The sequence below is a fragment of the Lemur catta genome, chromosome 5 (assembly GCF_020740605.2).
Source record: "Lemur catta isolate mLemCat1 chromosome 5, mLemCat1.pri, whole genome shotgun sequence".
Taxonomy (NCBI): Eukaryota; Metazoa; Chordata; class Mammalia; order Primates; family Lemuridae; genus Lemur; species Lemur catta.
The window spans coordinates 35,193,113-35,219,160 of record NC_059132.1 but is presented as its reverse complement, the minus strand read 5'-3'; the positions used below and the strand labels follow the sequence as shown (position 1 = coordinate 35,219,160).

The 26,048-nt window shown below is 52.3% G+C and overlaps 1 protein-coding gene across 3 annotated transcripts in view; it reads right to left on the bottom strand.

Moving 5' to 3' along the window:
* The window catches only part of LOC123638121 (nuclear pore membrane glycoprotein 210), a 110,743-nt gene that overhangs the window by 37,837 nt on the left and 46,858 nt on the right, over positions 1-26,048 (bottom strand). For 2 of the 3 annotated variants that reach the window (XM_045551490.1, XM_045551492.1), the window contains exons 14-20: positions 14,881-15,026; positions 8,888-9,109; positions 6,666-6,839; positions 3,112-3,304; positions 2,482-2,588; positions 462-566; positions 258-359 (exon numbers count right to left, since the gene is read on the bottom strand). In XM_045551490.1, the coding sequence (XP_045407446.1) occupies positions 258-359; positions 462-566; positions 2,482-2,588; positions 3,112-3,304; positions 6,666-6,839; positions 8,888-9,109; positions 14,881-15,026 (1,049 nt within the window). The remainder of the gene's footprint in view (positions 1-257; positions 360-461; positions 567-2,481; positions 2,589-3,111; positions 3,305-6,665; positions 6,840-8,887; positions 9,110-14,880; positions 15,027-26,048) is intronic. The other variant, XM_045551491.1, reaches the window with a different exon arrangement.

Here is a 26,048-nt window from a genome sequence, read left to right as displayed (position 1 = left end):
CAACAGAACGAGACTCTGTCTCAAAAAAATAAATAAATAAAGTAATTGGAAGGAAACCATTAGGTAACTAATGGCATGAGTAGTGTGTGGATGTGGAATAAAACCCACAGGGACAGCATGGTGATGATTAAAGTTGCTGAATGAAGTGGAGAATCTAAAGACCCTGCTAATTCTAGCTGGTGTGACTAAGTGTCAGCTTATCAAATAGTCAACCCACTAACCACAGTGCCCCAGGTGAGGAACTAAAGCCAACTCACCGCAGCGACTCCCCTGGCCTCCTGGTAGGCCAGCTTGATGACGTCTGCAGTGCTCGTGTTGAGGAAGAAATATCCCGAGCCTTCTCTGACTTGCAGCTCTGCCTGCAGGGGGCAGAGGCAGGGAGGGGTCGGGCTGCGTGTCGGAGGGCGAGAGGCCCCCCAGTGGGTCTCACTGGTAGGACTATGGCAGGGCAAGGGCCGTACCTGGATGCCAGGGTGGTTGTAGATGGTCACCTCTTCTGGACTCACCCTCACGTCCTCCACCAGGATGAGCTCTATGGAGGCTGACACCGGCACCAGAGGGTCCTGCTGAAGGGACAAGGCCAACACCGTCAGATCAACAAGGCCATGGCTAACTGCGGGCCAATGCAATGGCCGCCTGCAGCCCGCCCCTGGGGAAGAGCGGGCCTAGAAGCCCCAGGTCCTGGCTACTCATTCCCTCTGGGACACAAACCCTGATAAAACCGTGGTGCTCCTGAGCCCTGCTAAATGGCCACGTCGCCTTTGAGGCCTCCCTCACCTAAGGCGAAGTGAGCTGCCGCCTCCTCCACTCCACACAGAGGCTGGGCGAGCAACAGTCCTGCTCAGAGGACGGCCCAGCCCCCCTGCCAGGCCCCACTGGGTGGGTGACTCACACACAACCCCGACCCTCAGGACCGCAGAGCAGATGGCCGGCTTCGGAGCACGTGGCAGATCCTGCGCTGGGGGAGTGGACGGGGGCTGGGCAACCGGGAAAGCCACTGGCCAGGCCGAGCCGTAGGGGAGGGTCCCGAGGAAGAGGCCTCACAGCTGGCTCCCCAGAGGACAAGGACAGCCCTCACTACTTTGGGCAACACACTGCATGGCTCTGCTTCCTGCCAGGTGTCATTCGAGGGAGACTGTCTGCCCCGGCCCAGGTCTGACTCACCCAGTGGGATTAACCGAGCACCCACTGTGCACCAGGCACGTGCAAGGCACTGGGGGTGCAGCAGCTGCCCTCAGGGGAGAGTGAGGGAAGGACAGGAAGGTGCCGGGTCACTGTGGCTGCCACAGGCAAGGAGGGGTCTGACAGGGAGCGCGGCTCTCAGGGAGCACAGACCTCAAGCTGAGGAACACCTGAGCCACACCAGCGACAGGCAGCCCCCAGGGCACAGAGCGTGAGTGCAAAGGCCTGGAGGGATCCTGTCGGGATGTCTAGGCCCAGCCAGGAGGCCAGGAGGCCCCTGCTCTGGCCAAGGGATTCCTGGTGCGGGCATGCAGGAGGAAGAGCCCCAGCCACCAGGGACAGGCACAGGTGAGCCCTGTCTCCGGCCACTCCCTCCAGGCCAGCCGCTTCAGTGCTGCCCCCACTGGGGCCCTGGCCTTTTCCAAAGCTGTCTAGCAGGTGACAACTGAAGCTTCCCATCCTAGCAACTTAGGGTCCCAGGGATCAGGCCGCACGTTCCCTTTCCAGCCATTCTCTGCTGCCTCTACCTTGTCCAAAACACAAGGTCACTGACGCCCCCCACCATGGGGTGGCTGTCGTCCAGGAAGGACCGTTCACGGTCCTACCGCACATGCATCATTTGGGCCCCACTAGCAACACCCCTGCCTGGAGCCCCCATGAGATGCTGGGGCTGAGAGGGGTGGTCCAGTGGGCTGTGATCTCTGTCCACTGATGGTAGCAACAGTGTGTATAGCATGTTTGGGGGGGTGTTTCTGTGCGGTGACAGCAGGAGCCACAAGGGCTCTGGGATCTGGGGCAGAAAGCCAGTCTGTGTCCAGGGCTTAGGGACACTCCCCAGAGGGGCTGACATCTTAGCTGGGACTGGAAGAATAGAGGGTTACCCCAGAGGGGGAGTTAGAGGAGGGAGGGGGCGTTCCCGGCAGTAGGGACCGAGCATTGATAGTGTGACCCCCACGGGCACACCGGGCGGTCTGTAAGGCAGGGGCGTGGGAACAGCTTCCTCCTGAAGGTCTGAGGGCTACTAGGAGCATGCTGGGGCCCAGAGGTGACAGGGTCCGTCTGAGTTTTCAGTGGATCCTCCAGGAGCCCACATGGAAGGGGAGTGGGACAGGGGAGATCCCAGGCAGTGAGCACACTCCCAGTTCAGGGAGCACGTTGGGGACTGAGGGCTGTGGCCAGTGAGGGTGCTCAGGACACTTGGACACCAGGTGGAATTTGGGCAGAATTCAGACAGCATCAGGAGATCTCTTGGCCTTGCCCATGGCATGGCCTCTGTCACCACTGGGCCCTGGGAGATACCTGCTGCTTCACTCTGGCCGTGCTGAGGTGGGACAGCTGGTAGCCAGTCGTGGTGGCAGTGACGGCTGTGGTTCCCGACGCCTCATGGACTGAAATGGCCTGCAAACCTGAGTCAAGGAAGAGGGAAACTGATGCAGGATGTCTCCCCATCACCACCGCTGAAGCAACCCCTTCCTCCTGATTTTCAGTTTCAACCTGAAAACCAATAACCGAGTCAGTCAAAATTGCGCGTACTATAAGAGTCAACAGGCCCTGAGCAAGGCTTCATGGAGCAGCTGCGATGAGTTGGGGAAAGAGATTTAACTTCTGGCTGTCGGGAATTCAGATGCACCTGGGCATAAAGTAGCACAGGTGGTGGAGCTGGAAAGATCTGCCGCACACCCTGGCACTGGAGACTCCCCTGCCGTGGGGCCTGAGCCTCTCCCTGCTACGTCACAGAGTGTCCGTGCAGGACTGAAGAAGAGCAGTGGGCTCACAGAGCGCCCTGCATTTTAGTGCTAGACAAAGGGGATTTCCAGATAACTGAGCTCCCGACGGGCACCAGCCTGCCCTGGCACACTTCCTGTCTGGCCACGGTTCCCTGGTCTCTGTCCTCCTGCCCCGGGCCATCGTGCTCGCCAGCCTGCTCACCGTGCAGCTTCTTTTGGCCGCTCCCATCGTCCTGGGACACCAACCGCATGGGTGAGTCAAGCTCAATGCTGGCCAGCAGCGGCCTGGTGGACTCCCAGTGGATGCTCAGAGAGCTGAAGTTGTCGAATCGGCGTCCCTGCTGGTCATAGGCGGCCAGGTCCAGCAGGAGGTCACGGTGGCTGGAGACTGGAACCTGCAAGAAGCAAAGGTGAGAAGCCTTCGTCACACCCAGCACTGTCACAGCCACCGCTGACCACGCAGTCCTCGCTGAAGCCGGCGGCTGCCCTGTGGGCTCAGGGCTGTGCTGAGGAAGTGAAGTGCGTGAGTAACAATCTCCACCACCGCCGACCAGCACGTGCCCCGTCCGCCCTGCCCACACCGGCTCTGCGTCCAGACCGTGGCTCCTAATGGGGGATGAGAAACCCCTTCCCCACCAGGGGGTCCCTTCAGCCACACTGGGAGACATTTCTCACTGTCACTACTGAGAGGGGTGTTGCCACTGTCCCCTAGTGGGTAGACGGCAGTGACTCTGCTGACTACCCTACAATACACAGGGCAGACCCATAAGAACTATCTGGCCCCAATCAAGCCTCATTGTTCCTGGGGTCTGTCCCTTCCCTCTCTGACCACAGGGCTTGGGGGCAAGGCGGGGAGGGCAGCAAAGCAGAGCCCGAGCGCGTCTGATCCCACAGCCTGGGCTGAACCCCAGGAACATCCCCAAGCCTTACTTTTCCCAGCTGTGATGTGGGAAGCACAATAGAAACCACCTGCTAGGACACTGTTTTAAATACCGGTCACCTGAGGTCACTTTAGAGACTGGTTCATCCTAAATAACACTCAGGTAAGGAAATGACATGGTCATTAGCATTGTTCATAAATAGGTCTGGTTCTCTGTTTAGGCCCAGGTTTACCGGGAAGGACTGTCCTCTGATCTTTGCAGTTAGGGGTGACCATGGCACTTGCTCTAGCCAGCAAAATGGGATAGTGGCTGTGACAGCTCCAGGTGGGAGCTTTAATGCCAGAACACAATCTGCCATGCCATGCTCCCTTTCTCTCTGCACTGGCACCTGCCACGTTCAACAAGGTGGCTGCTCCACAGCTTACATTGTGAAAAGAAGATAACAATGACATGAAACAGGGTCCCCGAGATGACCTGTGAGGAACAGGCAGCATGAGCAAGACACGGACTTGTGCTGTGCTAACCACTGGGGTGCAGGGTGGTTTGTTACTGCAGCATGGCCCAGGCCGACCTAACTCCCAACCTCCACCATGAGGACTTCTCCCCAAGTCCTTCTAGCATTCTTGCCCCCAGAGAGCACTTGCTGCCAGCACGTTGCAGATTGTAGACGCACACCTTCCTAAGAGCGGGCAGCACAGTCACCTGGGCATGCAAAAGACTTGTAATTATTCTGGACACACGTTGGGGAGCTGTGAATGTGGGCAGGGACTGCAGGAGCCTATCCTAGGCGCCCTGACCCCTTCCCCCAGGTGCAATCCTGGCTGTAAAACTAATGCTCTTCCAGAAAGGCTATTAGCACTGTGCCAAGTGTACTTGGCACGAAGGGCCATCTGAGGCAACAACACTAGCCCCATGCACAAATGGGCAGGCTGAGGCCCAGAAACATTAAACAACTTGCTCAAGGTCATATGTTAAACAACTCGCTCAAGGATTTAGAGGTGGAACACAGCCGGTCTGAGTTTAAGGCCCAAGGACATCCACTGACACCATGTCCTGGTGCCTGAGCCGGAAGCAGCTCCATCCAAGCTCCGGATCATCAGTCACATCACGTGCATCTGATGACCAACCAACCACAGCAAGCCAAATGCCGAGTGTCCCGCTCGGGGGCCTGGGGTCAGGCTGGAGTGTGGCTCCACTCTGTCATTCTGATCTGTCAACTCTATTCTGGTATCTTTCCTCCCAGATAATTTACTCTGCAAACACATCTTGGGTGGCCACTGGGTTTGGAGAGTACAAGACTAAATTCATGCTGCACCCAGAATCATTGTAGGGATGTATCTTTCTCAAGGTCCCCTAATGAGACCGCAAATCACAGGGGTCACGCCTGAATGGCTGGCTCATCTGAGGACTGAAGAGTCACAGGGTAACTCTGTGTTCAAGGTCCATCATTTCCTGGTGACATCTACGACACAGGAAGCCAATTCAGAGCTGAGCTTCACAGCCAGACCAGCACCTTTCAGTCAAGAGAGACAGCGCTGGGTTCAACCAGCGGTCCTAGCTCAGGTGCAGCTCACCTGGCCCACAGCCCGCATTAAGGACAGGGAAGACGCAGAGAAGTTAGACGTGATTTTCTCTGCACAGGAAAAAGGAAGGTTGGGCCGGCCTGGAGTCAAACTAGCTGTTGCTGAGCCAATTCGCAGAGGTCTCACTCTCCAGTTCAGCACCATCTACCTCCAGCCCCCCTCTCTGTAGCAGTGTCCCTGCTCGGCTTCTCCAGCCATTTGAGTCTGCAAGAGTCAAGGGCAGCAGATAGGAGGGACACAGGCACACTGTGCCCACGGCTTGCCCACTCCTCGTTCCTACTTGTTGAGCTTTATCATGAGAAAGGGGCTGCTCTGAGGACTCACAAGGAACAAGCCACGTGAGTCGATGCATGGTGTCAGGCCGGGGTGAGCTTGCACGTTTCCTCCTCAGAGCCCCTGCCCAGCTCCCCTGGCGTAGCCTCCTCCCGTCTGTCTCCTGCCCAGTTTCACCTCTCTTGCAGCACGAGCCTCTTTGATTCATCCTCTTAGCACCCCTCCTTGTCTCCCTGTCGGCTCCAGGAGGCGGCTTCCTCGCCTGTGCTGATTCTCTGCATTTCAGAGGCTGGCACTGTGCCCGGCGCAGAGGAGGTGCTCCATCAGCAGCCATCAGACAAGGGGAGGAAGCCCACTCCCCTCCTCTGAGAAGGGGCTAGGGGCTGGTGTCAGCCCACAGGGTGTCCCACATCCCTGAGCCTGGAGACACTCAGCACCTGGGCTCTGACTGTCCTCGGAGTTGGGGACTGGAGTGGTCCCAAGGGGACCAGACCTGAGGTTTTCCCTCACAGCCCTGCGTTAGGCCGACCCCCGAGGGACTTTCTCCCCCCTCCCAACACTCACTTCTGAAACAGCCCCAGGTCCCCCCCGCCCCTGGGGATGCTGCAGCTGGTCACTCTCATCCCCAGCCCCTACCCGACTCTGTGCCTAGAGGAGGAGCCCACCTTAACACGCCAGAGGCACAGAAGACAGAGATGAGATTTTTAGAAACCACCAAGTGGCAAGCAGAGAGGTGCAGTGCACCTGGAATGCAAGAGGACTCTGTCTTCACCTGGCACTGCCACAGTACCTGTGCCTTTGGGAAGTCCCCTCACCTCTCCAAGTCATGGTCCCCCCCGCCCCCGTGTGTGAAGTTCAAATGAAAGTACCCCACTTTCCGGGCTGGCTGTTGAGATAAAGGCGGTGCGGCAGAGCTCCAGCCACCACAGCACTCAGGATTGTGCGTCAAGGCTGCCACAGTCCCTCTGCCCAAGCAGGCAGCACCCTGGCCTCCCTCCCTGCACACGGCCCACACTCACCACCTGCTTGTTCTGCTGCAGCAGCGGACAGGACAGGTCCAACTGGGGGCTGGTGTAGACAGGCGCAAGGGTGAGCCTGGACGGCAGGGCACAGACAAACTTCACCACAGCAGGCTCCACCACGGGGAAGGGGTTGGTGAGGCTGGGCTTGTTCCCCACCGAGAGGGCAATGACCTGGCAGGGCAGAAGGAGCAGTCAGATCCCATCCCCCACCCCATCCTCTCTGAGCTGAGCCACACCGCCCAAGGCCCCTCTGGCTTGGTTTTCTCCCGGTAGGGGGCCAGTGATGAGGGTATCTACACCACAGGGGCTTAATAAAAGCCCACTGGCACATGGGAAGAAAGGAAAGCACTTTCTCCACATTTAAGATACTGTTGGGCCAGGTGCAGTGGCTCACGCCTGTAATCCTAGCACTCCGGGAAGCCGAGGTGGGAGGATCGCTTGAGGACAGCACTTGAAACCAGCCTAAACAAGAATGAGACTCATCACTACCAAAAATAGAAAAAAAAAGACACTCCCAGAGGGGACCCTACATGCCCTCTGCACATTTAAGCAAGAACCACAGGCTGCTCCTGTCCCAAGAAGGAGGTGGACTGGATGACACACTGTGGTTTCCCAGGATCCTAGGGAAACTCCATGGCTACATTAGCAAATGTGTAAGTTCACAGACACTTAAAGGAATCGTCCACATGGATGGGAAAACATTGACCAAAACTCAGGCAGATTTCAGGGAAGTGCATGCTATGGGGTGAGGGGCAGAGATCCAGGGGAAATGGATGGGAACAGGGGACCTGACAGGACAAAGCCAGGCAGGACAGGCCAGAGCTGTGGCCTGGAGGCAAGGCAACTGCAGGGAGGGAATTTGAGGTGTGAGGGAAGAGAGAGAAACCTATGTTTGCTTATAGAGCTGGGATCGCAGAAATGACACCTATAAAAACTGGGCCCTGGTCTGTAGAGTGTCACAGGCAATGCCCACCCCCAGGGTGTGCCCTCAGCCTCCTCCAGTGACACCCATATTCTGGAGGAGTGGTGGTCTGCTCCAGAGCCCCTCGCCCACCGACCATGGGGCAGCACCGAGGGCAGTTCCCCCGACTCCTGCAGGCTTCCTGTCTGCACCCCTCCAGCACCCACCCAAGGGAGCCACAGAGCACTGGCTGGGGAGGTCCCTTACGGTCACCCCGCTTGGGGACAAACTCCTACAGCCCAGGGCAGGGACAGAGATGACAGGGTCAAGCCAGGAATGAGAAACTTTTCCAACTTAATTCAGGAGTGATTTTACTGTTGCTATTGAATTACTATTATGTAGCCGTTGTTTTCATTATTCTACCGTTTGTTCACATACAAAACCCATGGGGGGCGTGGCTGGTGCCACAAGGGCACCGTGGGAGGTGTGCATGTGTGTGTTTTCACATCAGTTAATACTCTTGGCACTATTAGACATACAGGAATATCCTTCACTTCCCCAGAGACATGGGCTCTGTGCTGAATCTGCCTTGATTTACACTGTGCTGCCACCTTTGCCTCTGGTCCCCCACTGGGAGCCCGGGGCGCGGGGCAGTGGATCCCGGCTTTAAGCCTCACGAGCTCCTGGCCGCCGCCCTCGGCTGGCTACAGGCAAGGGAGTGTTGGGCACCAGAGACCTGAACAGCAAGACAACACCCCTAGCCAGCTATTCCAGCCACGTGGGGTCACAGAGGTGTTTTGTTTGGTCCCCTCAGTCTCCTAATTTTTTTGGTTTTCAGCAATAAAAAAAAAAATTGAGGGATTTCACACATACACACAAAGTTAGGATTTCCAACTTATCCTGAAACACCAAAAAGATGTGCCCAACTTGTGTCTACGGTCTCATTCATCTGTGATGTGACTGATCCTGGACACATTTGACTTTGTGACCCCTGATCTCAAACACCCCAATCCCCAATTTGGCAGTGGGTGATGCTGAAGCCGGGAGGTACAGGAGGCCATCCTGCCTGGCCAGCTCTATCAAAGCTGGTGCTGACCAGGGAGTCCCTGGTGCTGCACACTGCACCCTGCTCACCCTGCCTGGTATTCACTCAGTCATCCCACCTCATCATGCCTCGGTTTGCCTGTGTATAAAGTGAGTACAATAGCAGCAGCTATCTGTCAGCGTTACTCTGAGGATTAAGTAAAATGATGCTCAGTGAGTGATTTTCCAACCTTGCCTCTGGGCAAGGTGGGTCTGGGGGCCGCTGTCCACTCACCTGCTCACCCAAGGCCTGGCAGGTCACAAGGATCCAGTGTTGCTGGTAATTCCGGGAAGCAGGAGGACCAAAGAGAGCCACACTGATGCTGTCAGTGTCCTCCAAGGTAACATTCCGGAAGAACTTGGAGGGCTCCAGGATCCAGGGTCTGGGACCTCCTTCAAACAGCATCTCCTTTGAGGAGCCCAGGGTTACCAAGGCAACAGAGGAGGGATCGACAGCCTACAAAAAAAGGAGAAGACTCGGTATTCCTCTGGGAGGCCGCGTGGGCAGGGCCTGAGCTTCCAGACCCCAGGGTCCCCCCCCTGCCTGGGGGGCAGGTCAGGCAAGCCCCAGGTCCCCTTGAAACTTGCTCTCCTCATCTGCAGCACTCAGAGCTTTGCTGTAAAGATCCACAGGGTTCAAGGCTTTGGAAAGAACTAAGTCTTCACTCTGACGTACCGCGGGGGGTATAAAGTGATTTGCCTGTTTTGTGAAATAATCTGGTAAAGGCCTTGAAAGTGCCCACAGCCCTTGAATGCAGGAATTCCCCAACTGGAATCCAACCTCTAACAGAACAGGCAGGACAGAAACGAGTTTATGCACAAAGAGACCTCCATCACACTACCGTTTACTGCGGCACAAAACCAGCAAGCACCTGAAACCCGCCACAACAGGCTAGTGAAGTCAGAGTGGCACATTCAAACGATGGGACCGCATGCAGATTTCTAAAGCAGTTATTTACAACAAGCTTCACGCTCAGGATACAAAACTGAGGGCAAGGTTTGGTTATAACCACGCTGCTTTCAACAGCATAAAACAACCCTGAAGAAAAATGTACCAGGTAACCAAGGGAAGTGAGGACTGCAGTGTCCTTTTTGGCATAATTACTGGTGGTCTGTTTGCCCCACTGCTGACCACTGTGCTGCCCACACTTTGGACAATGTGCACGCAGGCTCCGAGGGCGAGCCTCCTGGCCTCTTCTGCTCCTAGCACCTAGGACAGTGACTGGCACAGAGCAAGAGCTCAACAATTCTTTGTTGAATGAAAGAGCGAATCAGCAGGTAAAAACTACAGAGTCCTGAAAGTAACTGATAAACAAAGGCAGGCATTAAAAGTTTTTTCAACAAATCTCTCATCTCCTCTCACGGCTGAGTGCATCATTCCCATCCAACCTCCAGGAACATACCGGGTGGCTCCATATCAGGACAGCTCCCTCCAGCATCACAGCTGGGTGCAGAGCAGGGGCTTCCTCTGAGGTGACTGCCAAGTCCTCGACTGTCAACCAGCTCTCCATCAGCTCCCTCCATCGACCCTCAAAAAACAGCTGCCAGATGTCCTTCCTACGACACAGACCCCATCACGTCCCCACTGCATTGAACTACTCTGTTGCTCAGGCTGCCACACAATACAGGCTCAGACTCTGTCCTGGATCTGGGCTCTCTCAACCTGGCCCAAAGCCCACCTTCAGACTAGTGACTTCCCTCCTCCAGTACACCAGGCCCTGTCATCCCCAGGCCCTCACAGAGGCTGCCTTGCTGCCCCTATTCACACTTAGGGCTCAGCGCTCCTGCCTCCAGGTGGCTTCTGTGTCCTCTCTCACCCAGCGCCACCCTGTGGTGCAGAGGGCTCATCCTCTGGTCCCCACTTCACTTGGTGCCCATCATACTACAAGGACACTAATCACCTGGGTGTCTGTCTCCCTGCTCAGCCTGTGGACCCATTAAGGGAAGGGGTGTCTGTTTCCTTCTCTATCTGCGGCGTGACCTCAACCGTAAGGGAAAAAGAAAACCATCCAAGAAAAGAAAAATATTCCGCAAACAAAACAAAACAAAACCAACATGTTGCTGCGTCCTTAGTTGGTGGAAGGGACAAGCTAGCTCTCTGGGGTCTCCAGTAAAAGGGCACTAATCCCAGTCATGAAGGTTCTGCCGTCATGACCTAATCACCCCAAAAGGCCTCACCTCCCAATACCATCACCTTGGGGGTTAGGATTTCAACATATGAACTGTGGAGGGACACAAATACTCAAATTAAGGCTGTCCATGAGGGAGTGGGTCCTCACTCGTCACCGAGTCTGCCGGCACCTGATCTTGGACCCAACAGCTCCGGCACTGTGAGAAAGAGCCTACTGTAGTTTACGAGCCACCACCTGGCCTGTGGCATTGTGCTCCGGCAGCCTGAACAGAGCAGAATGCTCTTCATTCGAGCACTCTGTCCTTTTGACTTGGTTTCTCCACATGAACACTTTTCTCAATTGCATAAAGGCTACAGCCCGTCTCTGGGCGTCCCTCCCTGCACACGTGTGCTCACGTGCACACACACGAACCATTTTCAGGGCCTGGGGTGCCCCACTGAAACGCATCCCCAGACTCTACCTTTCCCCACGCCCAGGTGGGCTGCCGGCCATGCTCAGGGCCTGCAGCCTGCTCCTCTCAGGAGCTCAAGATAGTGGTGCACCCACTTCTTCGCTTCACTCAGGCCTCGCCTGTCACGTCACCTCCTCGGACGGCCTCCCCTGAGACCCTGTCTGAAGCAGGACCTCCCCTCACCTGTCACTGCTCAACTCTCCTCCTCACCACTTGCCACCACTTTACGTACGTTCATTTGTACATCTGCTTCTCTGTCCCCACAAGCACAATGCAGCCGCCCCTTGCCAGCTGTGTGACCTTAAGCAAGTTGAGGTCTGCAAGGCTCAGTCTCCCCATCTTGTGAAATGGATAATCGCTGACTCCTGCATCATACGAGCTGCTGGGATTCAAGGGGCAAAAATGGAAGTCCTGAACACATGTCTAGCACATGCTCCATCAATGGCCCTGCTGTAATGAACTGTCCTTATTAATCATATTAACTGTCATTCCCTGTTTATAGACAGAAAGGAAGAATCCCAGCAAAGCGGGGCCACTTAACCACCTTTGCCCAGCTGGTGGGCCTGGGTCTGCTCTGGCCCCAGATCCCCTGCTCCTACCCACGTCTCGCTGTTCATAACCAGCGAGACTTTGCTAGGGGCAAAGCAGGCCACTGCGCGTCTTGCCAAACACTTTTCCGTGGCAAGCCCGGAGGGAAAGAGTTGTGGGCAGGGGCTGCGTGTCCGGGAATTAACACCTGGAGGACTGTGGTTCCCGCCTTCCTGTCTAATTCCCTTCCCTCCCAGGCACAGGCACGACCGGGAACCCTGTGCCAAGGAGACGGGTCAGTGATCAGTAATGCTCCTGGAGGACACTCGGGAACTGTGACGGCCCCACAGTGGGTGTCAAAACCCAAATGTCCCCACAGCAGAGCCGAAGAGTAGAGGGCCCCACGTGCCTCAGACAAGCCTTCTCCTCTCTGGACGTGGCAGCCCGGGTAGCGAAACAGCAGACTGGGGCTGACCCCCGAGTGTCGGCAGCTGGTGTTTGAAAGACACAGAACCTACGTGCCTCTTCACAGCGACACTCACACTCAGTCTAGATGACACGGCGGAGCCAGAGGGGCTGGACAGTTGGGGTGAGGGCCCCGCTCATACCTGCTTGGCCCAGAGCCTCCAGGTCAGAGTGTACAGTCTACACGGACACCCATGCAGTGAAGGAGCCAGCTGGGGCCCGCGGACTCATGCATTTACGGGCTCACACAGTGACCCACAGGTGGGACAAGGCATGCCAAACCTCTGCAGCAGACAAACTGGGGTTGGTGACAGCCGTAGGAAGCAGGTATCTGGCAAGCATGAGGGCCCCATGGGCAAGCAGACGGAGGGGTCAGGTGTAGTCTGGCTCGGGGAGGGCACAGCAGCTCCTGCAGAGGGATCTGAAGACGGTCTCTCTCCCGAGTGCTTGTGTTCAAGTGACTTTCAAGACGTGCCTGTTCTCCTCCCATGCCAGCTGCAGGGGTCTGGTGTGTTGAGCTGACACTAGCGCTGCCCCGACTGCACCGGCTGTTTGCTGCTGCTGGAGGGCACCCAAGTCCTACGACATCGCTCAAAACCCTCCTGCCCTCACCGGGGAACCTGCACAGGCTCAGCTGTCCCCCTGGAGCAGGCACAACACCGGGCCTCGAGTGCCCCACCAGCCAGGCGCCCCGCCCCGGCTTCTCCTGCTACTACTTTGTTCATCCTCCACCTGCCCCCTGGGATTCATGACCTCCACCACGCTCCCTGCAGCTGTCCCAGAGCCTGCCTTCCCCACAGGCTGGGAGCCTCCCAGGGCAGAGGGTGGGACTTCTCCCTACATCCTGTCTCCCCAGCCTGGGCCTGGCACCAACAGTGTCCACGACTGTCTGCAGAGTGAACTGATGCATGCACTAGCAAACACAGGTTGCAACAGTGACTGTTAGCTGCCCTCCAAGTTCCCACACTCCCCTGTTCCCTAGGTAAAGACACCCGGTTTTTTTATAGCATGGCAAACTGCACAGAGAAAATATTTCCCAGTTTGTCTTGCAGCTAGTGTGGCTAATGGGCAAACTTCTGATCAACGAGATGTAGGTGGAAATCATTCTTCTAAACTTCTGTTAAGGCTAATAAAGGAAACTAGGTCAGCTGAGAGATGAGCACTTTTGGGCTATGTGGAATGCAGATGTGACAGCTGCAGCAACCATTTTGGACGATGGCAGGCAGGGTGACCTAGAGCATGCAAGCCACATAATAAAATGATGAAGTGGAAAGACAGAGGCCTGGATCTCTTATGGATATAGAGCTGCCAGACTACACCTGTATGAAACCTCATGTGTGACAGACAAATAAACTACTCTATTGGTTAAGCCCCTGTAATTTGGGGTTTGTTCCCTGTAAATTACCTTGATCTCAACTGCTATCTATGCAGAAGAGACACTATAAGAAATGAGACCCACACTCATCTTTCTCTATCATTTGTCCAATCAGGAAGCCACCCTGCTAAGGGACATGTCTACCATTTCCTCAACCTTACATCCCAGCTCATGACAGTGAGCTCAAGCCTTGGCCTCTGCTGCTCCAGCCCAGCAGCCAGGGAGGGCCCTGAAGAACCACCCCCGCCCCCCACCGGCTCCTGGTAAAATGCTCCATCTCTTAGAAGGTGTGGCAGGGGGTCCCCAAGAATGCCTGCTGTCCTCTTGGGGATTTCTGTCACCTCCACTCCACTCTCAGAACACTCACACCTGCTCCAGCACTCTGCTCAGGGAGGGGATTTGACCTCCTCATTTTAAACTGCCTCCCCCATCACCCCTGCATGCTTTATTTACTTTCTCCATGGCCAGAAGAGACAAAATACATTACTTCTTTGTGTAATTTATGCCCCCGCTCCCCCTTTGTCCTCCCCTCCCCTCTCTGCTTGAATGTCAGGTCATGGGGACAAAGGATCTTGCCTGTTTTCTGCTCTGCTGCATCTCAGGCCTAGAGCAGGCACTGGCACAGGAAGGTGTCATAGATAGGTGCTGCGCGACTGGATGGCTGGAGCAGGAGGGATAGGGCAGACATCTGCAAGGGTTGCTGTGTTTGCTCTGGAGGTCAGGAGGCCTCGGTTTCCACCCTGGCTGGGTGACACTGGACACATTTCCTCACTCGTTCACTCCAAACAAAACCGCGCTAGGTTGGTGTCTGCTCTGTATCAGGCACTATGCCCAGATCTCAGGAGGCCCCAGAATCTAACAAACCAAAGACTGCTTTCCCAATTCTCAGTATCAGTGGGGACTCTGAAGGGTAAACTCTGGAGTGAACCACAACTGCCCCGCTCTGTTCTGACCCTCACTGGAAGCATTCCAAAGCCTTTGGAGCCCACAGTCCTGCCTTCGTCAGGAGAGCCTGGCAGGTCAGCACCTTGCCAAGCCTGCCAAGCACTGTCTCACGTGATCACATGGATGTCAGCAGCCACTGTCCCCATGGGGGAGGCTCTGCTCCTTCTGCATCAGTTCCTGCTTTCAGCAGGAAAATCACAGGGAGATGCAGTTATGCCAAAAGCTACTCTGAACGATTGGGTTTTCACACAGATTTGTCAGAGCAAGTGAGTAATTCCCATCAGGCAAGGACTGGGCAGGGTGGGTGGTGAAGGGCAGGGTCCCTGGCTCACCTTAAGGGGCAGGTAGGCAGCGATGGTGATCCTGGCATTCAGGTAGATGTGGCTGTGTTTGTAGCTCACCAGGAGAGTGGTGGAGCCCTGGGCCTCGGCTCTCACCCTGACACCGCTGCAGTGCTTAGACCCCGGTGGCAGCCTCCCTGCACAAAGAGAACCACATGGTCACCGTGAATTTGCTTGTGCTGGGGAAGGCAGGACAGGCTGAGGGTCCCTCTTTCATCCTGGGCTTGATATGCAATCTGATGTTTTTAAATTAAAGATTTTTAATTTCAGTATAATTCACACGTTATAAAATTGACAATAATTTTTCCCACATGTTGAACACATCCTGTATCCTGTACCCAGATCAAGAAACAGATTATTGGCACCCCAAAATCTCCTGGAGCCCCATCTGATGTCTAGCCCCAGCCCCGGGGAAACCACTACCCTGACTTCTACCAGCATGGCTCAGTGTTGCTTGATGCTGCACTTTCTATAAAGGGAATCACTGAGTACAGACTCTTCTGTATCTGGCTTCCTCCACTCAGTGTTGTTCATGAGATTCCTCATTTGCTGCACATTGTGCATCCTTTACCCGTATTTCTATATATTGGGCCAATGTGTGAATCCAGAGCAACGGGTTTGCCCCTGCTACTGTGCACACTTCGGCCCCTTCCAGTGTGGGGCTCTGATCCACACGGCTAAGAACATCTGTGCACCTTCCCTTTTGGGGACACACTTAGGCATTTCTTTTGGGTGTATCCCAAAAGTTAGAGTCCTACATCATGACGCGCATGTTATTATTGCCAAATATCTTTCCCAAAGTAGTTCCATCAATTGAAACTGCTACTAACAGTTGCCCTACATCCCTGCCTTTATTTTCCATTCATGTTTTAATTAAATTTTTAAAACCTTATTGGATTGTCATAAAATGCACATAGTAAAAAACCTCTTACTTTTGCACTTTTACATGTAGAGTTCCGGGGCGTGAAGGCCACGCACACTGCTGTGCAAGCATCACCACCATGTATCCACACAACTCATCTCATAACCTGCAACTCTGTCCCCAAGAAGCAATAACTCCCTCATTCCCATCCCCCCGGCAACCACCCTTCTACTTCCCGTCCCCATGAATTTGACTACTCTGGGTACCTCATATGAGTGGAATTAGACAGTATTTACCTTTTGTGACCGGCTTATTCACTTAGCACAATGTTCCCAGGTTCATCCACGTGGTAGCATGTATCAGAATCTCTTTTCTTTGTAAGGCAGAATAACAGTCCACTGTATGTATTGACCATATTTGGTTCATCCATTCATCGCTGCTGAACACTCGGGTTGCTTCCACCTTTCGGCTATTGTAAAGAACACGGCTATGAATGTGGGTGGACAAATACCTCTTTGAGACTGTGCTTTCAATACCTTTGGGTATATACCCAGAGATGGGATTGCTGGATCACATGGTAATTCTGTTTAATTTTCTCAGGAACCACCATATTATTTTCAACAGCAGTGACACCATTGTACATTCCTCCACCAGCACACGAGAGTTCCAATTTCTCCACATCTTTACTGACACTTACTTTTTCTGTTGCTGTTTGGATAGTAGCATCCTAAGGAGTGGAAAGCAGTTTCCACTGTGGTTTGATTGCATTACTCTGATGACTATGATGCTGAGCATCCTTCATGAGCATTTGGCCATGTGCATATCACCTTTGCAGAAATATCTGTGCAAGTCCTTTGCCCACTGTTTATTGGGTTATGTGCTTTATTGTTGTCAACATGAAGGAGTTCTCTACATATTCTGGATGTGAACTCCCCATCAGGTGTGTGATTTGCAGGTATTTTTTGCCATTCCATAGGTTGCCTTTGGCTCTGCTGTGTCCTTTCATACACAGGACTTTTAGATCTTGATGTAGTCCAGTTTACCTACTTTTCATTTCTAGCCTGTGCTTTTGGGGTTAACATCAATGCCAAACCCATTGTTTGAAGCTTTCCTCCTATGTTTTCTTCTAGGAATTTATAGTTTTAGTCCTTAACCTTTAGATCTTCAATTCTCTGTGAGTTAATTTTTGTTTATGGTGGTATGTCAGAGTCCAACTTCAATCTCTTGCATGTGGATGTTCACTTGTCCCAGCACCATTTCCTGAAGAGACTGTCCTGTCCCCATTGGGTGGTCCCGGCACCCTTGTCAGAAAGCATTTAACCATCCATAAGCAGGTTTATTTCTGGGCTCAGTGTTCTGCTCCATTGCTCTGTAAGTCTGCCCATGCCAGGGCCACCCTGTTTTGATTACTGGAGCTTGTAATGAGTTTTGAAAACTGTAAGTGTAAGACCTCCAAGTTTGTTCTTTTTCAAGATTATTTTATTTATTTGGGGTCCTCTGAGGTTCCACATGCCTGATATTTTGCTAAATTTGCTTTAATTCTGACAGTTCTTTTGTGGAATCGTAAGTGTTTTATACATACGGGATCATGTCTTTTGCAAACTGGTAACTTCACATCTTCCTTTTCAATCTGAGAGCCTTTTATTTCTTTCTCTTGCCTAATTGCTCTTTTCAGTTATTGGTGTCACTAGATTACATGTGTCTGCATTGCGTGTCCAAAAACATCAAATAATATCTCTGACATTTCACTTTGACACTTCTTTTGTTTTTATTGTGAAGGTACATATTCATTGTTTCAAACGCACGTTTTGTCTTGTGATTATCTTTCAAATTTTTTTTAGAGCAATTTTTGTGAAACCATGGATAAGTCAAAAATTCATGTTATTTTCAAATGTGAGTTCCACTGTGGAACCAATGCAGCACAGACAGCTCGAAATATCAACAAAGTGTTTGGGAAGGATTTGGCTAATCTTGAAAATGAGCCACATGGGCGACCTGAGACCAAATTTGATAATAATGAGCTGAAAGCTGTAGTGGAAAGGAATCCATCTCAACCTACACAGGAATTAGCAGCAATGGTTGGATAAAGATGAAGTGCTGAAACGCAGTCCAAAACTGAATGGTCATCAGAAAAAAAGCTTACAGTGTCTGTCTGGTGGTCCAGAGCTGGTATTATCCACTACAGCTTCACGAAACCTGGTGAATCAATTACAGCAGACGTCTACTACAACCAACTGGACAAAATGATAACTATGCTTGTGATGAAGTAGCCAAGATTGGTCAACAGAGACAGGCCAATCCTCTTGCAAGACAATACTGAACCACATGTTGCACAAACAACGCTGCTCAAACTATAGAGGCTGAACTTGGAAACTCTGTCATTTCCGTATTCACCAGACCTTGCACCAACTGACTATCACTTCTTCCAGGCTTTGGACCACTTCTTACAAGGAAGAATATTCAATTCTCAACAAGCAGTGGAAAATGCCTGTCACGATTTCATCACCACTCACTCTCCAGGCTTCTTCGCTGCTGGCATAAACAAGCTTCTGTTAAGATGGCAAAACTGTGTCAATACTTTAGGCGCAACTTTGATTAACTGTACTGCTTGTTTGAGATATAACAAACTACACTTTTGATTAGAAATCGGACATTTGATATTTAATGACCTAAACTTAGCCTCTTCAATCTTGTACAAAACAAAAACAGTTCTAGCTTTTGTAACTGTCCATGTATTTACCTTTACCAGAGGTCTTTATTTCTTCATAACACTTCGAGTTCCTGTTTAGTGTCCTTTCTTTTCAGGTGGATGGACTCCCTTCATTGTAGGCAGGGCTGGTGGTACTCAGTTTTTGGATATCTGATAATGTCTTAATTTCTCCCTCATCTTTGGAGCAGTTTGTTTGACATAGGGTTCTTGTTGACAGCCCCCTCCCCCCCCCCCACCCGCACCCCGTCCACAACTTTGAATATTTCAAACCACTGACTTCTGGCCTCCAGGGTTTTTTGATGACAAGTCTAATGGTGATCATGATGACAGTTACCTTCCTGGCTACTTCTATAGATGTTAATAATGGACCTTTATTGTGTATCACACACCACAGAACACATTTTTATGTATCATTATGTCAGCTGTGTTGTAGCATCACTCTGACACCAATCAATCAAAGTTTAAAGAAAAAGGAACTGGATATTTTGAGTGTAGACATTATGAGGTCTTTAAAAGCCTAAAGTTATTACAACTTTCAAACTATAAATGAAAAAGCCACTGAAGCATTGTACAGGTTCAAAATTCTAACAAACTAAATAATTAATCTCTATAACCATGTAAACAAAAAACACTTGACTTGTTTTTCTTTAAAGAGGAAAAAGTTCTTGACACAAAAAATTGAGAAAACCACTGAGGTTATCTCCAGCTATGACTGGTCCATTTCTAGCCTCATAAAGAGTCTTTGTTGGCTGCGCGTGTTGGCTGATGCCTATAATCCTAGCACTTTTGGAAAGCAAGGCAGGAAAAATTGCTTGAGGCCAGGAATTCAAGACCAGCCTAGGAACATTAAGACCCCATCTCTACCAAAATGGTGGTGTGTACCTGCAGTCCCAGCTACTTGGGAGGCTGAAGCAGGAAGATTGCTTTAGCCAGGAGTTGGAGGTTGCAGTGAGCTATGGCGACACCACTGCACTCCAGCCTGGGCAACAGAGCGAGATCTAAAAAGAAAAGAAAGAAAAAAGAAAAGAAAAGAAAAGAAAAGAAAAAGAAATAAATAAAATAAAGAGCCATTGTTATGGAATTTTAAAAACCTACATAAGCCCTGGCTGCACCCACATTTCTGGTCCCTTATAACCCAGGAAGCTACTTTTTGGTGACCTGTGGAGTTTGACCCTAGCAAAATTGTTTTATCCTGGGTTTTGGTTTTTTTTTTGTATTTTGTTTTTTTCTTTCTTCTCTACAATGTTGTTTTTTCCCCTAATTTTTCTTCATCTTTTTCGTTTTCTCCTTTAGTTCATTTTTCACTATTTCCTTTTTCTTTTCTTTTTTGTTTTTCTCATCTTTATATTTTTATTCCCTCATTCTTCTTTATTAATTTTTCTACTCCCCATTTTGTTTTTATTTTCTTTGTACCTTTTTTTTTCATTTTTTTCTTTTGTTCTCATTTTCAAATTTGTTATTTAGTTAGCACTATGAGTATAGTATTGTTTGACAGTAGCATTAGCATGGTGTGGTTGTCATTGTTAGGCTACTTAGCATTATTTATTAGTACTGTCAGCATAGTTAGTATTGTCAGCCTAGCGAGTATAGTTAGCACAGTGTGTGCAGGTGGAATTTGTAGTTTGCGCAGTGAGGAGGTGACTGTGCAGCAGGGCCTGGCCTCAACTCTGCCGACGTGGAGATTCTTAACCATTACAAGTTCCTCAAAACCAATGGCCACGACAGCTTCAAACTGGGAAAGCATCTTCTATCTGGGACCCGGGTGGCCATCAAAAGAGTCTCAAAAGGTCAGCAGAGCTCCTCCAGCCTTGAAAGTGTCTACAGAGAAGTTGAAATCATGAAGACCCTTAACCATGCAAATAACATCGACACCGCAGACACTCCGTCTGACCGCGGGACACGCCAGTGGTGGAGAGCTCTCCCACCACGTACCACACAGCCACATGGAGCGGGAGGAAGCCCACGCCACATTTCGACAAATACCACCTGCCATGTAGTATTGCCACCACAAACACATCATTCACCGGGACCTGAAGCCCTACAACATCCTTCTTAATGCCAACTATCATATAAAAACAGCCAACTTCAGCTTCGCCACCACATTGTGTGAGGGCCAAGAGCTGGACACTTTCTGTGGGATTCTTCCTCATTCTGCCGCAGAAGTGTTCCTGCACCATGAACACAAGGGACCACCGGGGGATGTGTGGAGCCTCGGCGTCGTCCCCTACACCGTGATGGCCAGGGCCCTGCCATTTCATGGACAGAGTTTGGGGGACCTTAGGAGCAAGATCATAAGCAGGAGATATAAGATACCTCTTTTTTTCTCCAAAGAACTGAAAATATCTCGCAAACGTTCCTTATCCTTGACCCCAGGGAAAGGCCCACCCTCCTGAAGACCATGAGGGATAACTAGATCAATTCCAGCCAGGAGATACGGAGGCCATATATAGAACTGCTCTCAAATCAGGAACCCTGAACAGCCCAGCTCACGGTGGCCGTGGGCTTCAACCTAAACCTCATTGAGGAGAGCAACTCCATCAAAGTTATCCATGTGAAGCCCCCGACTTGTGGGGGTCCCAACAGTCTTTCCCCATCCCCCAAAGTTCAGTCCACCTTCCCTGTCCAACCAAAGAGGACAAGTGTCAGCTTCATCACACAAGACCTTCTGCAGCCTGAGGAGGACCAGGAGTCAGGACGGAAGAAGACCAGGAAAGCCATAGTGCCTGCCAGTCCCCTACCCAGCCTTCAGGTGAGGCCCACCGATCCCAGCACAGGCCCCCAGCGTGGCCCTGTGGCCTCCCCCTCCACCCACAGCACCATGGAGGAGACCCAGGGGGAGACACCTGTTCCCAGGGAACGTCCTGGGAAGCCAAATCCCTCCAGGCTGGGCAGCCAGATGGGGAGACCTCAACCTTTTCCTGTAAAATGAGCCAGGGCCAGCAGAGGCCACTGGGAGGTTTGTGAACTGTATTTTTAAGAAGGTGTTGCTTTCTGGCAGCCCAAAAGACCTGCCAAAAATGGACAAATAAGGTGGCTCCAATGAATGCGGTGGACAGCTGAGGCACACCAAGTGCATGGGGCAGTCAAGCCATGCTTCTTGCATTTTATTTACTATAGTTTTGCTAATATTTTTAATTGACAAGTCATAGTTGTATACATGTATGTGGTACAATTGGAAGTTTAGGTATATGTGCACCATGTAGAATGGCAACATAAAGCTAATTAATGTATCCATCTCAGAAAAGCAAATGCAGCACAATGTGACTTCCCTATTCAATCTGCAAAGCTGGCCTCATAGAAGTAGAGTAGTTTGGTGGTGATGAGAGGCCAGGGGGTTGCAGAAAGAGGGCACGGGCAGTTGGTCACAGGGCACAGTTTCAGACAGGCACAGTGACAAGAGTCAATGAGAATGAAGTACATATTTCAAAATACCTGAGAGTCCCCTGCAAATGTCTCCCTGCATTTAGAATGAAGAACAAGAAGGCCCTGAGCTCCTTAGATCCTGACAACATGGAGTGGGAGGTCGGCCAGGCGTGGACTCACAGCTGCGGGTGAGAGCTGGGCAGGGCGCCCACACTGCCGTGTGCCCAGCACACCCAGCCCAGGCACCTTGGCCAGCAGGGCACAGAGGTGTGCACAGTGCTGTGGGGGTCTGTGCTCACGATTCAAATGAAGAAGGCAGCCCACACTGCCGCGGCCTGCAGAGGCATCCCAGCCACAGTTGAGTGAGCTGCAGCACGGCCTGGAGCCCTGGAGACAAGAGGCCCCTCCACCCCACCGGGGCAGCCTCTGCGCCTGGGCTATACCTCCTGGGCACTTCTCCCTCCCTGCTCTTCTCTGCCTTTTCTTCCTTGCTTTTCAGGGAGGGGAGAAGGTTCTTAGTAAACTCCTGTGTCTTCCAAATCTTATGGTACAAATAAAGCTCCAGAAAGCTGGGTCCGAGATACTGTTTTTGTTTTGCGTCCTCCCTGCACAGCTGGGGCTGTGCATGCCTTAGTTTAGGCAGCACAGAGCAATGCAATACTTGGACTTAATCAGAAACACTCAAGGGAAAAGGGACTTGAGGGGCATCCCGAGGTAACCCCCAATAGCAACAAACAAGGCTCTGAGCCGAGTGCAGGGCAGACACGCACACACTGCGTGGTCTCCCCACGCTAACGTTACCTGGTTAACACTTTCAGAAGGACCAACGGGGACCTTTGGTCCCATCTGCCTGTGTTAATGATGATGAGTAGGATAACAAGGTCCTTTGAACCAGACTGTGCTGGGTGTCAGAGGAGTGGCCTAGGGGTGGTCCCCAAAGCACCCCAGGGGGCCACTTGTCCTGCTGAGGTTCCTGACTGCATAGTGCAGCATTTGGCCTTTCTGCTGTGATGTTTCCTCCTTTTCCTAACAGTGGCATGGAGGGTACCCCTAAGAGGCCTGAGTGAGGTGTGGGCCTTCGGCCAGCCAGAGGTTGAAGGGGTGCTTCCGGGCGAGCCAGATGTCCTGGGGGACAGAGTGGGGATCTATTCTGAGAGACCACAGCCTGGAGGCATGGAGGGGGTGGCGGGAAGGGTGGCTTTGATAAGACAAGTTCCAGCTTCCCAGGGCCCCGCTGTTTCCGGTAGGCTTGGACCTGTAGTTTCAGGCACCCATCACGGAGGTGCCTCGTGGGTCCTAAGGAGCCTGAGGAATGTCCAGGAAGGCCCTGGCCCTGGTGCATGGCTCAGCCACACGGTGTGCACAGTTTTACCACGCAGTGACCCTGCCACTGGTAATGGTGGCAGCATGGTCCTGGAGCCTGACCAGTCGGATGAGACCCTCCTGCACCCTGAGAGAGCAGGACCAGGGGAAGCAAGAAGGGGCTGGGGACAGAGTGGAGTCTCGTGGGTCCCCTTTGCTCCCCAGTGTGGATTTTCTTTATGCTTAACAGCCCAGGGCTGCTGTCCTTAAAATCCATGCCTGGCTCCCACCCCTTCAGGGCAAGTCCCCATCCCTCAGTCAGAATTCAGGTCTCTCCGTGACCTGTCCCCCTGCTGACTTGTCACCAGCCCCAGCCTTCCCTTGGCACCACACACGGAATCATCCAGTATGCCACAGACGCCGTCACACCTGTGTGCCTTTGCATGTGGGGTTTCCTCTCTGGGAAGCCTGCACGCCGGCCACCCGGCCAGGCTCCGCTGGGCTCCCAGAGACGGAGCAGACCAGATGTCCACACTGTGAAGGCCTCGCTGCCCAGCTGGGGAGATGAGACAGGGACCTAACTAGCTACAGGACAGCCACCTGTTCACAGGCACAAACGAGGGACGTGCACAAGGCTGCCCACGCCCACCTGCTGCTGAGGGATCACGGGCAGCTTCTGCAGGAGGTGGGTCTGGCAGGCTCCATGGCCTGGGCGTGACCACAGGAAATGGCCAGGAGGCATTCCGGGCAGTAGGAAGCCAGAGTGACAGGGGCACCCAAGGCAGAGGTGGCAGCGTGACTGGGGACTGGGGGTTGGTTGCTCCCTTGTTGCTGGGACAACCCCCTACAGGTACATTTTGCGCAGGGTCTACAAACTTAACCATCCCCCAGCTCAGCACTGAGGACTGGACACTACGAGACCTTCTCTCTTTTGAGTGTTTCAGGCCTTGGATGGCTGCACCAGGGGACACCTCTCATGTCCCTCATTAGTCCAAGCTCAGGTTCATGGACAATAAAAGGACACAATCAGCTTTCTTAAGTTATCGGATGATTTGGCTTCCGGAGAACTACTGTATGCAAAGTCCCTGCAGAAAATCCTTCTCTGGGGCAATTTAGGGAGGGGACTTGGAGGATCACCACCTGAGCAGGCTCCAGGACCAATGTCAGAAGGGACCATGTGGAATGTTGGCTTCGCCAAGCCTGTCGGAGGTGTCAAACCTCCAGCCTGACTGCAGTTTCCTCTCAGATCCTCAGGTATTCCCAAGGACACCCAAATAGAGATGCTTTCACTCGCTCCTGAATAGTAACTATCTCGTCTGCAAATACAGTGTGGGTCAAGCAGGCTCTTAGATGGGGCGCCCCATCCCCTCCAGAACCCGCTCAGCCCTCCTGTTGCCCTGGGAGCCCCGGCTCTGCCAGTCAGTCACTGGCTTGTGTGTCCTCAGGTCATTCCCCTCACCTCTCTGTGCCTCCTTCCCCTCATCTGCAACATGGTGGTAGCAGTACATCTGACAGTGCCTGGTACAGAGTATTTTCTCAATAAACATGAGTTGTCACAGTACTCCCTCCTCCCACCTAGGCAAAGGTCTAAGCAGTTACTGCTTCTTCCCAGATCTTTCCTGGTGGCCCTTAAAATATACTCACATATAAAGTTTCTCCTTATAAAAGTAATGCAGGTTTACCACGCAAAGCTTGAAGGGAGACAGTACTGAGAGTGAATCCTTACCAAGTGCTGTCTACGTATGTCCATTCTCATAATCCTAGCAGAGAGGCACCGTTGCTATTCCCACTTTAGAGATGTGGCAGCCAAGGCACAGAGAGCTTCAGTCATCTGCCTGAGGGAACAGAGCTGCTGGACAGCAGAGCCGGGACTTAGCACCAGACGGTCTGGTTTCAGAGTCCGTGTCCTTCACCACTGTGCTACCTGCTCCCCAGGAGAGACAAGGGAACACCCCCAGGCCCCATCCCACAATTGCTGCTCACATTTCACTTTTTAGTCATCATTTCCTGTTGTGTGCATAGACACACAATATGTCTATGTGTGGCTGAGCAACACAGTACCCCAACCTCAGTGCCCTAGACAGACACCACTTAGGGTTTTTACTGGTCCCGCAGGCGGGCAGGGAGTCCCCACACTCCTGGGCTTGAGCACTTGGCTCCCTTCCCATTTGGGGCTGTGATTCCACAGAGCTGCTAGGGAGGTCTGTGTGCCTTCCTTTTGGGGGACACACTTGCTCATTTCTGTTGTGTGTGGCCCTAGGAGTGGAACTGCTAGTCCGCAGGGCCTGCAAACATTCAGCTCTAGTCGTTATTGCCAAATCTTTCCCAAACTGGTTACATCAATTTACACTGCTCCTAGCAGCTACTCTACGACCCTGCCAACACTTGCTATTGCCCATCTTTTTAAGAAAAGCCATGCTGGTCAGTGTGTAGTGGCATTATTTTTTCTTTCCATAGCACTTTTTTAGGACCATGTTCTAATGTACAGTGAAGTTGCCACAATTATGCTGTGACTACTCACTGACCTGTCACTTAGATGCTACAAATGACACTTTGCTGTTTTTCTTACTGCCGCCTTGTCTTCTCATCCCTCTACTCATCCATCAATTGATTTATTTCTTACTCATTTCAAAGTAAGTTGCAGACACCAGCACACTTCATCCTAAATGCTTGAGCATACGGACAATTATCTATGGTTCAATATTTACTTAGGGTTCTTTTTTTCCTAAGCTCAGATTTACACTCAGGACATGCACACATCTTAAGAGGATCACTCCCCAAGTTGTGACAAACGCATACGCCCCCGTGAGTCCCACACCCCGCAGGAGACACAGAGCACTGCCTTCACCACAGGGCTCCCTCCTGCGCCCTAGTGGGTGGATCTCAGCTGAGCTGACGCTTCCCCTAAGCAGCCTCCCAGAC